The sequence below is a fragment of the Molothrus ater genome, chromosome 6 (assembly GCF_012460135.2).
Source record: "Molothrus ater isolate BHLD 08-10-18 breed brown headed cowbird chromosome 6, BPBGC_Mater_1.1, whole genome shotgun sequence".
Classification (NCBI taxonomy): Eukaryota; Metazoa; Chordata; class Aves; order Passeriformes; family Icteridae; genus Molothrus; species Molothrus ater.
Window position 1 is genome coordinate 7,725,111 of NC_050483.2, and position 16,405 is coordinate 7,741,515.

At 46.2% G+C, this 16,405-nt stretch overlaps 1 protein-coding gene across 1 annotated transcript in view; it reads left to right on the top strand.

The window, feature by feature from the left end:
- The first annotated feature begins 738 nt into the window (after positions 1-738).
- The window catches only part of ANO1 (anoctamin 1), a 71,199-nt gene continuing 55,532 nt past the window's right edge, over positions 739-16,405 (top strand). The window contains exon 1 of the mRNA XM_036384847.2: positions 739-818. Coding sequence (XP_036240740.1) covers positions 761-818 — 58 coding nt within the window. The 5' untranslated portion in view covers positions 739-760. The remainder of the gene's footprint in view (positions 819-16,405) is intronic.

The following is a 16,405-nucleotide window of genomic DNA, read 5'->3' on the forward strand; positions in this document are numbered from 1 at the left end:
CTGGACCAGACCTGGGAGAAGAAGCTTTCCCGGGACTCGGGCTGCCCTGGCGGGACGGAGAACTTTAACCCCGCTCTCCCAGCTGGGAATCTCGTCACCTTTCCCACCGCGGCTGTGACAAACACGGGCAGCGTCCAGCCCGCACTTCGGACAAGGGGAGAGCGATCCCGGGGCTTTAGCACAGCAGACCCAGCCTGGCTTTTCCGTTTCACCGCGGCAAAAACGGGAAAGTGCGGGGAAAGAAAAAAAAAAACAAAAACCAACAGGGCCGAGGAAGCGGCGCGGGGGTTCCTCCGTGCGGGGCGCGCTGACCTTTCCGCGCTGTCCCCGCCCGCAGCTGCCGCCGTCGCTCCGGCGCCGCCGCCCCGCGCCCAAGGTCAGCCCCGCCGCCGCCGCCACCGCAGGTACGCGCGGGGATTGCGCGGGGGCGGCCGGGCGGGGAGAGCCGCGGCGTCACCGGGGAGGGAAGGGAAGGGAAGAGAGAGGAGAGGAAAGGAAGGGAAGGGCAGGGCGGGAGGAGGAGGGCCGGCTCCCCGCGGAGGGCCGCGCTCCGGCGCGCCCGGCGCTCGTATTTAAAGTGTGCCCGGGGGCGGCGGGGCGCTGCGCGGAGCCGCTCCCGGAGCAGCGCGCCCGCCCCGGCAGCCAGGGGGAACGAGGGAGGAGGAGGAGGAGGAGGAGGAGGAGGAGCGGCGGGAGGAGGGATCCTGGCAAGTTCACTTTGGTACCAAGTGGCAGGCGGGCTGCGGAGCTCGGACGGGCGATGGAGAAGGATGAGATCCACCTGCGCAGGCTGCCGGCCGCCGCGCCCTGGGGACCGCGTAAGTCTCGGCCGCCGCCGCCGCTGCGCTGGGGAAGGTGCGGGATGGGGGCGCGCTCCTGCCCGGCCGGGGACGGGCTCAGCGCCCCGGCTGCCCCGATAAGGGATTTATTATTAGCGTTTCATCGACTATTTTTAAAAATCCCGAAATAATCGGCGCGGAGTACCGGTGAAATGAAATAGCTCGTCTCCCACCTCCCGCTTTCCCCCCCTCCCGCCCCCTGAAGCGTAAAGCAGTGTAAAGTCCTTTTAACCTATATTAATATCGTAATTAAAAGCTCGTCTAACGGCGGGAAGCCAACCTAATTATGAAAAATTGCCGGAGTACGAAGTATATGTGACAAATCCTTGAGTTGATGATTGCTGTTAATTCACACCGTGCTGAGGAAGACGAGCTAAAAAAAAAAAAAAAAAAAAAAAACAACTTGCTAAATGAAATGGATCTGTCTGAGATTGTCAGTAATGTTCTTACAGAACTGACTAAATCATGTAGCTCGCTATCATTAACTAATGTGCTCAGCAAAATAAATTATCTATATTGGAAGGGGAAAATACATTCCTTGGCTGAGAAGTTGCAGAATGTTTGGAGCCAAAGAGCAGATCGTTTAAATGGTAGGGGGTGGGAATTTCCTTGGCTTCCCTCTAGAAATAAATCACGGCTGGGTGTCTGTGTGCATGCATGTGCACCCACATGCGCATTTATATAAAATCTCTGTATAGAAAACCTTCGTGCACACGCACTGGGACACAAATTTTGCAAGCACTGTTTACTGGGCGCATTTTTTCTACCAGCTTGGAGACAATAAAACCAGAACCGAGATGCTAACCAGGAACATGCTGGAACACTTCTGATTATCCGGCTGAATTGTATACAAATGAAGTAAATTTAGCATGGCACCATTTATAAATTCCATGCTTTACAATCAAAATTCCAAATCTAGCTGTTTGCAGCTAAGAATAGCGTGGGGAGCCCTTTTCTTTACTCCCACTTTTTGGATTCCCACGAAAACCATTATCCTAGAGCCTGCTCATTAAATAGCCAAATATTTCACTGGAGTTCAGCCCATTTCTAGAAGAAATGCTGTTTACTCATCAATCCTAAGCTGGCCAGAGCACTCAGAATTTAAACTTTTTTCTTTCATGTCTGGCACAAAACAGGTGGGCTTTATATCTTTATAAGGAGCGGGGGACAGGGTTTCTGCATGACACTGGTTGTCCCGCCTTAACTTCTTCCTGGAAATAAGGAGCTCCATCTTTGCACAACTGCAGTGGAAGGCAGGTAGATCAGGGGAAGCTGAAGTGTTGTGGCAGTACATTAACAGAGATATCGGTAAGAGGACTAAATGGTGAAATGGCACTGGGAACTACCATTACTCATGGGGCAGGCAGCAATTGATCATGAGGTAATCGCAGCAATAGGCTGGTGCTGAGAGTCCTGAGAAATCCTTTGAGTGACTTTTTATCTTTGAGAAGCAGAGTCTTCTACAGTGACATTATTTAATTTAGTGAATCACCCCTTAGCAGCATGAACAATTCATTGACGAGTTCAAGGAGCAGTGTTGTTCTCGGCAGCGTGTGTTTGTATTTCTGTTGATAACCTATCCAAAAGAGCTTGTTTGTAAAAGCTGTTTCTCAAACAAAGCTCCTGTCTAATGACATAGCAGCATTTGTGGTACAAATTCACTTTGTGACTTGCTGTGAAGTCGCATCCTTGAAGTTTTTGCACTCCAAAAAAATCCTCCTGCAGACAGCAAAGGAGACCTGCTCGTTGCAAGGAGTTAGGAAAAAGTTGAGCACAGTGAAGGGATGATGTAGGACAGGAAAGCAAAAGGGAAGCTGTGCTCCCCTGAGCTCTGGGTCGATACTATCTGTTGCCTAAATCCAAAGTACTGTTTCAGTTATCACTACCAAGGAGAAAAGTGAGCTCAGCACATTATTTTTGGCCCTGTCGGTGGCATGAAAGGACAGGTGTCCCAAGCTACATCTGTGCCCTGAGGAGCCAGGCTCCACAGCTGATGCCTGCCAGCTTATTATGGTGCCCACTCCTTCTCTGTGCATGGGGGAATTAATGAGTGCAGCTGGTGAGGATGGGGTGAGGGTCACAACTGGGGTGGGCTCTGGGGCAAGGCAGGGGCATGTTGGCTCCTTAAAGGACTGTGGTGATATCCTGTCACTGCACAGAAAAGCTTGGAGGCACCGGGACAAGTGCCTGGGACTAAGCCCAGCTTTAGAAAGTCAAGTCTTTACCCCTTAACCTTTCAGCAGTCAAAAATCCCCTGAGCAAACCTCTGCCCCCTTTGGAAACAAACTTAAATGCTGTCAGATGAGCACCCCCAAAAATGAAATGTTTCTTCCTCTCTTCTCTGAAAGACCTTGTTCAGCCCAGAGCTGGGAGTTCTAGCGCGTCTCCACAGGTTTCTGGTGTGTACAGCCCTGCTTCCCCTGGTAGCACTGCAGCTCTTTCCATTAACAGTGAAAATGATGGAGCATATTAAGCTAATAATTAATCAGAGATGACAAGGGACTAATAACTGTATTGATTTAATTAGGACTTCTTCTCCAGCTCTGTAACTTGCAGTCATGCACATCACGAACTTAATATTTTAATTTCTCGTAATAACTTATTAATTCCTGGGGCGAGCGCACATGCGGCCAGGGCAGCGGCTCTGACTTGGTGCAGGCACGTGCCAGGGGAAGCATTCCCTGTCCTGCCCCAGGCTGGCAGCCCCTGGGAGCTCTGACAGGGCACCAGGGTGTGGGGAACAGGGCATGGTGGAGCCAGGTGTGGTGGATGTGCTGCGAGGAAGGTGGGGAGCTCTGGGGCCACACGCTGGGGCTGCACGCGTGCGTGATGTGAAATATGGGGGAGAGCAACGTGCCAAAACAGAAGGCTGGCAGCAGAGTAGCCCTGGGAAGCAGCAGTGTTTGTTGGCATGGGGAAGGGAAAAAATGTCCCTTTTGACTCGAATTGCACCCTTTGGGTTCTGGCAGTTTTGAGAAAAGGAAACGCTTGGGGATGTGCTGTGGTTGGAAAACAAGGCTCGCTTTTAATTAGGGTCACGTTGGGCAGAGGAAGAAAGGAAGGGGCTGTGATAGGCTTGAAAAGCTTGAGGACTTTACTGTGTGAAAGGCTGATGAAAGCCAAGTTTGGCCCCACTCCCATTTTATTGGGGATACTTGGCACTAACCGGGGTGGGTTTGGCATCTTACACAGCTGGATCCTGGGTGAGATCCCCTGGGATCTTAGCCCTGACCAGAAACCTCTCCAGCAGGAAGGAGCTGTTCTCAACAAGATCATAGTGCTGAAGAGCTGCTTGTATCACACTGTACAGCAAGGTCTGTGGCTCCTGGGGGAAGAGACACAGAGCTCAGCAGCCTGCTCCCTCTTGTCCAGGTACTCGGGAATCTCTGCCCCGTGCCTTCGGAAGGCTGACTCCTCTGCTAATACCCACGTTTGCCACAGAGGGCAGTCAGCACTGGGATGAGATCTGGGAAGCCTGTCCAAAGTGCTTAGCAGTGTCCTCAAGCAGGTTGATTGGGAATTGGAAGTATCCACACTGACAAAACTTGCATTTCATGTAGAAATTGTTGGGTCAAGGCATAGGTGCACCACTGGCTCAGTGAGCTCCAGGAATGGAAGTCACCGCTCTCCTTATTTCTTGTGAGTGTTTTCAGGGATTCTGACAAAGCCCTTCTGCTCGCAGCCTCACATTTTATTACACAAAAGCCAAGTCAGCAGAGTGGGATGAAAGAGCTCTGTGTGATTTCTGAGACTGCAGAAGGTGTTCAGCTGGCACGGCGTTATTCACCTCCCCGACCTCACCCGTGTTTGCAGCCAAGCTGGAGATCAGGACAAGACTTGTAGTTCTGTCATAGATACAAATCCCAAGGGGAGGGGGCTTTACAAATGACAAATTTTCAGGGGTTGGCAGCTTTGCTGGGGCCCTGTCACGGGGTTATTTTCAGTGGTGCTAAGTCATCTTGTGCCAGCTGCTAGATGTGAGCAATGCCACTAACACTGCGCCACTTTGTTCTGGTGCTTTGAGAAGAGCACAGAGATAGTGGTGTCTCCATTGTTCCTGCGAGGTAATTTATGGTCAGTGTGGGCCTTTTAGCAGCAACCACAATGTCTGTGGGGCTCAGGATGTGCAGGAAGCAGAGCTCCTCTGCTGGCCTGCATTAGTCACCAGGCTTCGTCCTGGGCGAGCCCGCATGCCCTCGGGGAAATAGACTCTTATTTATTGGGTTCAGCCTTTGATTTGTATCCCTCATCCCTCTGTTTCTGAAAGTAGTACTACATCCTGGTGGGGAGGGCCAGCCCTTCTCCCTGCCCCCTAACCTCCCTGCATCCTCCAGCCTTTCTCTGCAGCAGCTGAACCGTGTCCCTGCTCCGTCCTCACCTCGCCTTTGTTCCGTGCCCTTTGTGCTGCTCCGTGTGCTCCATGTTCCGGCTTGCTTTGCTCTTTCCAGTGCCTTGTCCCTGCCTCTCCTCTGTGGCTGGCCCACATGCCAGTGTTTGCTGTCTTCTTCAGACTCCCACAGTTCACATTTTTTGGACTTTCTGCTGGCAGTCTGTCCTTCCAGCCATTACAGAAACTCTTTCCACATTTGAACTGATGGAAAGATAGCAGTAACACCAGACCCAGTGCCATTCCTCTTTAATATCTTTGCCTGCTTACCTTATCTACATATCTGATTTATTCTTGGCAGCTCTCTATCTGTGCAAGGACCTGGATGTACATTCTTGTTCCTATCAGTGGTATATTAATAATGTATACAATTACGGAGATGGCCTTTCAGACTGCAGCTCCGAAAGGCAGAACCTTTTTCTTTTTTCAAACTGACACAAACACCTATGACTTTTTTCCACACAACTGTAAGTGCTCTGAGGGAGTTTTAAAACCTGAACTCTGTTATGAAAAGCCTAAGTGGTTAGCAGGCACTAACTGCTCTTTTCATATCCTATACATTTTTGGACTTCTATTGTGACATTAGTGATACACAACAGTCTGAGTTATGTATTCCTGGCTCCCAGTCGTGCTAGTTTACCTCTCCATTTGTATCCTGAGGAGTACAGACTAAAACAAGAAAAATCTCTGTTTTCTAAACATGTTGCAAAATAGTTGGTGCCCCTTGTACATCTTCATTGACGTCAGCTGATATCCTGCTTGCAGAACAAGCTTGCAACGTGCACTAGGGATCTGTGTGCTGATAAGTAAGGTTTACTAAGAGAAAATGTGCCAGGGAGAGAGAAATACATTTCACAGCATTCAATTAGTGAAAAAAGGGAAAAGTCTAGCAACTAAATTACATTTTCAGAGCTGATTCAGGACACACTGTTAAAAATTGAATAGGAAAAGTGAGCAGATAGTGACTTCAGTGACATCATGGAGGTAATAATGAACTCTGAATACATTTTAAAACTCTACTTTTCAGCATGATACTGTAGGAGTTCTATAAGAAGTGGAAAGGGAGCCAAGGTGGAAGTTTCAGGACTGAGCATCATTCAAAGTTGTAGGATTTTTACTACTTTGAAGTAAGGGTTGTTAATGACACTTGTCCAGAGCAGCTCTAACAGTCAGAGAAAAACCTCCTGAGTATTTGTGTCTGAACATTTGCACTTTGGCATCTTGGCTGCCCACACACCACACGACATGTCAGTGAGCATGCCTTGCAATTCTTCCTGGATTTTGGAAGGCAAAGATTCAAAATATGGTGTGACTTTATGATTGTGGTATGACTGCCCAGAAAAAAAATAACTTCTGCAGGCCACAAGAGATGGAAGCTTTTATGCAAATCCTGTTAAATTCAACCACGAGTGCGGCGCTGCGCTGTTGGCCCCAAAAGGTTTCCACTGTTGGATTGGTGCTGTTTTGGGAAAACCAGCAAGAGGAGGGGAAGCAAGGGGTGTGTGGGTGTCCTGAGTTCATGCAGTGTTTGGGAGTTGAGCATCCAGATCCAGATTTAATCACTTCTTTGGTTTTGATTAGCAGTGCCACGGTCACAGAATCCCAGGGTGGTGTGGGTTGGAAAGGGCATTAAAGATCATCATGTTCCACCCCCTGCCATGGGCAGAGACACCTTCCACTATCCCAGGTTGCTCCAAGCCTGTCCAGCCTGGTCTTGGACACTTCCAGGGATGGAGCAGCCATAGATTCTCTGGGAATCTGCTTCAGGACCTCACCACCCTCACAGAGAACAATTCCTTCCCAATATCCCATCTGAATCCGCCCTCCCTGTTTGAAGCCATTCCCCTTGTCCTGGCACTCCAGGCCCTTGTCCAAAGTCCCTCTCCAGTCCTGGATCCCCTTTAGGCAGTGGAAGAAGCTCTAAAGTCTCTCCAAAGCCTTCTCTTCTCCAGGCTGAGCAGCCCCAGCTCTCCCAGCCTGGCTCCATAGATGGCTTCAGCCCTTGGGGCATCTCCATGGCCTCCTCTGGAGTTGCTCCAGCACGTCCACATCCTTTCCATGTTGGGGCCCCAGAGCAGAGGGGAAGCATCCCCTCCTTCACTCTGCTTACCACGCTGGTTTTGGGGCAGCCCAGGACAAGTTTGGCTCTTTGGGCTGCCAGCACACCTTGACAGCTCAAGCTGGGCTTCCCTTCAGCCAGCAGCCCCAAGTCCCCTCTTCAGGGCTGCTCTCAGTCCATTCCCTGTACCTGGGGATTGCCCCAGCCGGGTACAGGACCTTGGGCTGTCCATCTGGACCTTGGGATGTTTTCCTTGGTGTTTGACCTGCTGTGGGCACTGCTGATGGGAGCTGTGTGGACAGCACTCACCTTCCTATTCATTTCCTATTTGTGATGGACCAGCTGGTGCCAAGGTGCATCTGGAGGGAGGAATCTACTGCAGGAGCACTGGGAGGGGGAGACCAAGCAGCTGTAGGCTGTGTGGGGACAGCCCCCTTTCCTGCTAGTGGGAATTACTCCATTATTGTCTGTATCCTCTGTTCCTGGCATGGAGTCTGGGACTGGTCTAAAGAAGGCAAATGCTTCTCTGTGAGTAGTCTGAATGCTGGTATGTGGTCAGCAAACCCCATCCAGATGCTTGTATCTCGCTGCAAACTTTTGGATGTTCTTCTTCTTCTGATGAATGGCAAGAACAGGTTTCTAAAAATAAATTAATGGTTTTCCCTTTTTACTTCCTGTGACTTAATATACTTTATTTATCTATATAGCTACTAGTCATCATCATTCTTCAGCTCACAAGAGTATAAACAGAAATGAGCCTGAGTCACAGAGTAAGGATGTGGAGCCAGGCATTTTCCAGGATTTTCGCCAGGTGTGGGAGTTGCAGCTCTGGGGTCAGTGAGGGAGAGGGCTGGCTCTGGGCTTGAGCCTCAGGGGTCTCACACGTGGCATGGGCAGCATGCAGGGGAAAGCTGCTTTCTGCATCTGCCTCCAGTGTGGTAAGACCTTGCAGTTCTGTGCAAAGAGTTAAAAAAAAAAATCCTTCAAAGTGGAATTCTTAAGGTTAATTGATCACTAAAGTGATCACTAAAGTAATAAAAGTGAGATTCCGGTCAATTATTCCTCTCACACTATCCCTAAGGTTCATCAGACCAACATCCAAAGCAACACTTACTCTTCTTTAATCAGCTCAAGCAATGTATGTTCACAAATTTATTCTCCTAGGGCATGCAGTCAGTTCATCATGCTTCTGCCCCAGACCAACCATAAATTTGAATTAAACAGATGTGAAAATAAATTACTGTTATCAGGAATTTTAGGTAGAGGTTTCCTTTGGGTGAAATTTAAGGCTGCCTCTGTACAGCAGTAGCAGGAGATGCTGTAATTTTGTTCACTCATTAAAAATGGTGAGTAATCTAAGTTAAAACATGCTGAGCATCATTTCCTTTGCCAGGATATATCTTGGGAGTACTTCTCTTAGTGGCAAACAGAATAATGAAGAGTGAGTGTCCACATACTCCATGTTTTTTATAATCAGCATAACTGATTGTACAGAGGGTGTGGATTGAGTAATCCTTAACTTTCATTTCAAGGTTTTTGGGGTTTTGGGTATCAGCACTGTACCAGCAGGGTTTTGTTTGCAGGCTGCCACAATTTGTCTTTTAGGGTTTAGCATTGGACATAGGGACATAGATTTGAGATGTTATTTCATCTTTGAATCTTTATTGCTGTCAATAATCCATTTGCCAGAAAGCTGAGGCCAGCTAAAGGCACCAGAGAGCAGCTTGAGGTGCCTTGCCAGGACACACTTCAGCTAACAGGGAAAACTCCTCTCCCTCTGCTATGGATTTCACATTCTGTCATTTTGGAGAAATATTTGACTTTGTGTGCCCTGAGGTGTTAGATGATGTTTGGGCTTTTGGAATAGGAACAGATCCTGTTTCTGAACAATTGTACTCAAGGATACACAGGAGAGCCTCCTTTAACTCCCAGGTTAAGAGGCTGAACACCAAAATCATGTCCCAGCCCTTTTGAATATGCTTTAGAAGGTATTTCTGTATCCACAGATCTTGGAGGACTTCACAAACTTTAGGGAGACATTGTGATAGCCCACCGCTCCATTTGCATTGCATTCAAGTTGCAGAACTTCTGGTGAATGAAAATGTTGAATTTATGGGTTTGACAGGCAACACAGAACAAGAGCGGTCATTTCAGTTCACTTGAAATGGATCCAGCTGAGAGAAGAGAACATTTGTCCAGGGTGAGACCCTGTGCACTGTGTAGGTGAGGGAGAAGCAGAGTGCTCTGTGTCTGGCCCAGATCACACAGGGTGAAACTGTTCTAGGTGCTCCTTTCTTCAGAAATGGAGTTTGAACTGCCAGACTTATTCACCCTGCTGCTTACTTTGTAGGGGACTGAGGAGTGCCATCACACTGTAAAAATTAAATAGCTCAAAATAAATTAAATATAAAATAAATATAAAATTCAATAACTCAAAATTAAATATCTTATTTTGTAAATTTGCAGCTGATCATTTTCTTTTGAGAATGAATCTGCTCTCTCAAACATGCTGAAAATAATGACAAGTCATTGGCAGCAAAAGAAATTGTCTCTGTTCTTATAGTGCCATAATGACTTGTCTTTTGTGTGTTGTGATAAAGTATTTTTGATTAATCTTAACCATTTAAGCCCATCTGACAATATAAATGAATAGCTGGATAATGAAAACCAAAGACCATCTACTAATTATCAGAGGAAGAGCAGAAACAGGTTTTGGTTTAGATTTTAAACATACCAGAGGCATAGAAATCAAATCTAAGCCTTTTAAAACTAATAGTTCCTAAATGGCAGATGAAATAATTCAATTTTTAAAACTTCTCTTTGTAGCATCTTGCTAAGAAGCTCTCAGTTAAAAGAACCAGATTATCATTTCCAAAACAAGATCTCTGTTGCCTTGATAATACAAATTAACAAAAGCTTTCCTTTTTCTCCCTCTTCAGTAGATTTTCTCAGAATAGCTCCTGGGGGCTGTGTCCTGCAATTCCTCGTGCCCTCTGGCCCTCATTCAGAGAAGCACTTAAGTGTACAAATAGCCCTGGTTTTGGTGGCAAGTGGGCGGCTGGGCAGGCGACCCTCCCATGTGCCTTGTGTCCCTGCCTCTGTGTCCCAGGGAATCTGCAGCAGCTTCCCACCCTCCACAGCGCTTTCTCCACCTGGCAGGAGCAGCACTTGACACCCCAGCCCTGCCCCTTCACCCCTCTCTGTGCATCTGTGTCAGGGTTTTTAAGGGTTCTTTAGCTGAAGATCTCTGCCTGTCGGGGAGCTTCTCATCAGCTCTGCTCCAGCGGAGGCTTTGCCGTCCAGTTTGGAAGCAATGTCTAATGGTAGCTGAGGATTTCACCTTCTCATCAGTCACAGCACTGAGTCTTTAAAGCAAAACCCAGCTGAAGCAGTTCCTGGGAGCTTGTGATTGATTTCAGTCCAGCAATTACTGGGTATTGACTGACTTGAGCGGGTTTTCCGCCAGGAGCAGAGTGGTTTGCGGGAAGTTTCATGTTTTTTCCTGTGGCAGATAAACTCAGGGACCCTATAAACATATTTCAACCTCAATGTGAACTGATCTGATGTTAAAAAGAAAAAAAAAAAGCTTTTAAATCCCACGGATTGTATGTGTGAAGTCATTTAATAACGTAAGTAAGCAAATAAATACTTTTCATGACCAGATTATTACAGAGTAGTGTCTTTCCCCTGAAGTATGGTGTTGCTGTCAGAGCAAAACAGGGAGCTAATTCCAGCTTTCACCCCTTTTTGAGTGCTCTTTCTATTTCTTCACACCACATTTTTCTTGCCACTGCTTTCTTTGTTACTTAAAAAAAAATTAAGATTCAAAGGAAGGAGAAGAGAGGATATTAGAGAAACAAAGACCAAACTGGGTAGAAAAAATGTTTCAGCTAGCCACAGGCAGGAAATCTGAGCTCCTCTGGAACCTGAATGAGTCCTGGAGCAGCCCCGTTATTTTTATATATTTATTTCCCTCTTTAACTGTTCTGCCTGCTTTTCCCACGTTATCATCAAAGCAGCCCCAGAAGGGACAGTTGTGAAACAGAAACTATCTGTGAGCAGAGGAACAAAAACAGAGCTTTTGTTAAGCCTGGTTTTAGCAAAAACAAACAGTTTTAATTGCTGCAAGTGTTTGCAAATGTTGCTGTTCTCTTCTAAGTGTGTTTTAATATGGGAGGGGAAATAGGGAAAGGTAATTTTCCCTATTATATTATATTATATCCCTACTATATTATATCCCTATATGGTGGCAGCTCCATCTCATTGAAACTTGGATTGAGCCAGTGATGGTGGTTTCTCCCTCTTCCTACCCTGTGCCCTGGCCAGACTGCAGATAGGTTTGCAGCACTGAAGGAAAAAATAGTTCCTTCCCCTGGTTCACATGAACTACTTTGAACTGGAGCAGATGTGGATGTACAGAACTGTCTGCTCACAGCGACTGTTCCATTTATAACCATGGGTTTTCTATTCAGGTCTCTTTATCATTTTAACTTATTTTCTGTTTCCACGTGCTTTTCCACAATAAAATATTCTTAACTAAATGGGTTTTCAGCTCAAATCCAAAGCCTTTGCCAGTACTATTCCTTGCTGGAACTTACAGTGCCAGCATTATTGATCAGTGACTTTTTGCTGACAGTGGTGCCCAGTGGAGGAAAGGTTGAGTTTGGGCTTGTGGGATTTGTAAGATGGGGGTTCAGAATATCAGTTTATTCCCAAATCAAGGCAAAATCTAGAGTCTGATGGTATCAAAATCTTGCAAGAGGTGTTTGTAATATCCAGCTTCCAAATGGTGTTTCTGTTGATTTTCTGCTTTGTTGAACTGTGTTTGACTCTGGTGTACAAAATAAGTTTGTGTGCAGCCCAGACCAGAATGGTTCCAGTGAGTACAGATAAGAGGTTTGGATTCAACCACAAAAATTCAGTCGATGATGTTTGGTTTGCTTTGTGTTTTCCATGAACTCGTACTCCAGGGTACGTTCATTCACTGTTTGATTTGATTAAATGCTCAATAATTAATTCTGCCAATGCTCTGCTGAGCAAGGGGTGAGTCCTGCAGTTTGCACAGGAATGTCCTGGGATGAAGAAGAGACGAAGTAAGAGATTAAATCAGTATTGGTGTTTGGGTAAAACCAATCAGTTTTGCCTCTCCAGTTCTGCGTTCACTTGAGCGGACCATGTGGCCTTTATTACAAGACCAGGAATTCATTTTTTTTAGAGTTATTTCAGTTTGTTCTCTGGTTTTTCTATGGAAACAGCCAGTTGTTTGTACATTGGAGACATGTACGTGTGTCAAGTTCTTTGTTTTAGTTCATTGCTCTCGGTTGAGACGGAAAACAAGACTTTCATCAAAGCTGTGGGGACAGATAGGATTTTAATCCAAACCATATTAAAAGGCAAAACCCTCTGTGACCAGGCTTTTCTTAAGGTTCAGCTTTGAGCTGCCCCCTGCACTTGCTTCTGGAAAGAAGATGGATTTTTCTTCACTTCATGTTTGAAGGCACTTTTCTTTTTTGGTTGACTGGGTGATGGAATCCTGTGAAGCAGTGCTGTGTTGGTGTTGGGATGCTCTGAGGAACATCCAGGAAGGCAGGGAATTCTGGTACCCTGGCCTATGGATTCCTCTCAGCATTGGGAAGGAAACATTTTGCTGTTGTTGGGCTACTGTGACATCACTCAGGTTGCATTGAGACAAAAGCAAATAAAAGTAGATATTCATGGTGTGGAAAAGAGAGTTTCAATTGCTCCCCAAGAGGAGATAATGAAGAAACAGAATGAATATTTGTGCTGAATCTGGCCTTAGCAATGTTAACAGGTAAGATCTCTCTCTCCATCCGTCCAGCTGATGTGGTGTAGACTGGTTTCTGACACACAGTTTGCTCTTGCTCAGGCTCTAACTCCTGTGTACTTGCCCTCCTGGGTGCACCTTCCAGTGTGAAGCATTTCTCCTGCTCTTTTCCCCTTCCCATGATCCGTACACTTTCTATTTCAATAGCTCTAGCTTGCTTTATTTGCTCAGTTTAATTTTCATTTAAAGTTTCTCCTCAGAAAAAAAAGTACAGATATTCATCTGCAAACAGTTTTTAAATCCCTCTGAATGTTTTTGGCTCCACTGCAGAGGAAACCCTTTCCAGACTGCCCCCAGAGCAGCGCTTCTCTCCTGGGCCCTCCTGGTGTCCTTGCTCCACCCTCCCGCAGTTTTAACAAGAATTAAAACTTCATGGGAACGTACCCAGTGCACAGCCACATCAAAGCTGTGGTCAGAGCCCAGTTTTCAGGCAGAGCTGGCTGAGCCTGGTGCTCAGCTCTGATGTGAGATGTTCTGTAGGGGCCCTACGTGCAGGGCTGGACACCAGACACCGGGTTCCCAAAAGCTAATTGCTGTCTGGGCTGAGGCACCATCTCCTTTTCCCATTTCTGTAACTTGTCCACATGAGTTGTTTCATCCCCTCTTTCACCAAAGCACCACATCATTTGTCTGCTTTTAATACTGACCAGTAGTAATTCCTCAATGTGAAGAATGTGCTCTGGAGGAAAATTTGTTTACAGTTCTTTGATAGATCAGTTCCAGTTTTGTTCATATTTGCCAGTTTTATTGACTTTATTTTTAAGGGAAAATAATTACATGGAGTCTGGTTTTAGTCGAGGACTCCTCTGGTTTATGTGAGGAACAGACAAAGACCTGTCACATCAGAAGGGTGAAATCAGGTGGGGGAAAGAAATGTTCTTTCCCCGCAACAAATAAATCAAGAGCTCCCACCCTCCAAGAGTATGCAGTAATGTAACACATGTGGGCACTAAGGATAAGCAGACACATCAACAGAGGGAAGTCTTTGACAAGTTTTAGGTGTGTCACTTGGTCATGGGATGTATCTTAGTAGACAGCCTGTCACTTTTATTCCCTAATAACTTTTTGACAAGAGACAGATAATACCACAGAGTTTATTTTAAGGTAGATTGTTTAATTTTGTGTCTGTCCTTTTTCTTTCTTAGTTTCTTTTTTTTCCTTTTTTTTTTTTCCCTGTTACTTTCTCATTTTCATTTACAAAAGCAATAGTGTCCCAGCTATTTATGAAGTTTGGGGATATGGGGTAAGTAGCTGGCTATGTTTGGGAAGGAAGCAATGGATGCAGAGAGCAGCTGGATGCTGTTGGAGGGTCAGTTCCTTGGATGTAGGAGATGTGCCCCCTGCTCCCATCCCTGTGCCTTGTGCTGTGCCCAGGAATGTAAAAATCCTCTTGGACCCATGTGGGAGCATCTGGGTGGTCCAGAGAGGCTGCACCTGGGGGGAAAAGGATCTTTTTAAAAAGTTCTTGGAAGAGGGCAAATCTGGGTGATTTCTCTTTTCCAGCTTCTCATCTTGCACAGCCTGATTTGTTTTACACCTGTGGCACAATCCACAGGTAATTTTTATTTAGGGATATTTACTCACCCTGTTTGGAGGGCACAGAAATTCTCTGTGGGAAATCAGTGCATTCCCACAGGCTGGATCTCCAGGCTGCCTCCAGGTGTGACTGAGGGGGGAGCAAGGAGTCTGACCCAAGCAGAGAGAGGATAACCTAGCCCTGAGGAGTTTTCTTCCATATTCCTAACTTCTGGCTCCCACACTGGCTGGTAAAGCGTGGCTTGAGAGGCTGGTTTGTAAAACATGAGCCAAAGTGTTTTCTGAATCCAGCATGCTCTGCTCCAGCTGGTGTCTTGCACTGAGGGTTTTTTCAAAATTTGTGTGAAGAAGGGTTTCACTTTGCATTTTCTGTATTTTAGTGGTGGTGCACAGCAGTGTGACATAGGGTGAAAAAATTCTGTGGGAAAAAGAGGATAAGACCCACCTTGCTTCACTGAATTTCTACAGTAAAATGATGAACTTGGCCCATGAGGGTTATAACTGCAGCATTTCTGAGCCCTTGCTTTGCTTTCCATTGTGTGTGGTTTCAGGAGCAGGGACCTTAGAGCAATACCTGCTTTAGCTCATTAGGAGATCTTGCCCCATTCCTCAGCCTTCTCTTGCTTCAACACTTGATCAATCACTTATTGATTGAGTCTGCTTCATGCAGCCTTTACCTCTCCTTGGACTTGATAGTGCTGTTTCATTCCACTCTAATTTACTCTACAATCATTACCTTAAAACTTCAATCCTGTCATTCCTTCCTCTATCCATGTATAACTTTAACCCATCCAAAACTCCAGATAAAAGTGAACAGATGGGTATGTATCTGGATGACTAAAACCTGCTAAATCTTTCTCAAAGCACTTATCCTTTAAATGCTTTATTGTTTATGAGGGAATAACCCACAGCCCCACCATGAAAAAAATAAATGATGCCATCAAGTAAAAATCAGTGTGGAGTAAGTGAAACTGATAGTTCACCAAAGTATGTGTTGTAGTTTGGAAATGCCTGTGAGAGGCTGTCACTGAGAACAGGCCAAAAATGGAACCTGGGGGAAAAAATTAGAAAGGAGGTGGAATGTTATTAAAGCTATAATTATAAACACAGGGGGCACTCTGATATTGTTGCTCTTCTTTAACATTTCCATGTGAACAGAGCTTGCTGCCTGGGAGTTTGCTGCATGTGCTCCAGGAATCCTTTTTAGGGTAGAGGAGAAGGTGCATGTTGTCTCAGCAGATTTATGTGTTCAAATAATGAATTTGGACCTTAAGAATTATGAACTCTAGGATTTCTAATATTTCTGTAACCAGTAGGCAGTAATTGATTGAAAGAATTACGGGCTGCAAAAATATTTGACTCCCAATTGCTTCAGAAATGTGAAATCCCTGAAATCTGCTGCTGGAATCCCACAGTGTGTAGACATGGTCCATCATCCAGCATGCAGATGGCAAATGTTTTTGGAAAGGGCTTTAGAAAAGTATTTCTGCCTCTGTTTTCCTTGGTGCCGGCTGCTGTTGCACCCTGAAAATAAAATGAGAGCTGTTTCCTTTGCCTCTTAAGGGAAGGAAACCAGTGTTTGTGGTGCTGCATGTTCAGATTTCACGTGCTGCTGTGTGTTTGGTTGGCTCTAGAAGCACTGCAGGGGATGGACTCCAGCAGGCAATAACTGGTGTGGGCACCAGGAAGGAGCCACCCTGCAGGTGACAGCTGTGCTGTGTCACCTGGGGTGACAGGAG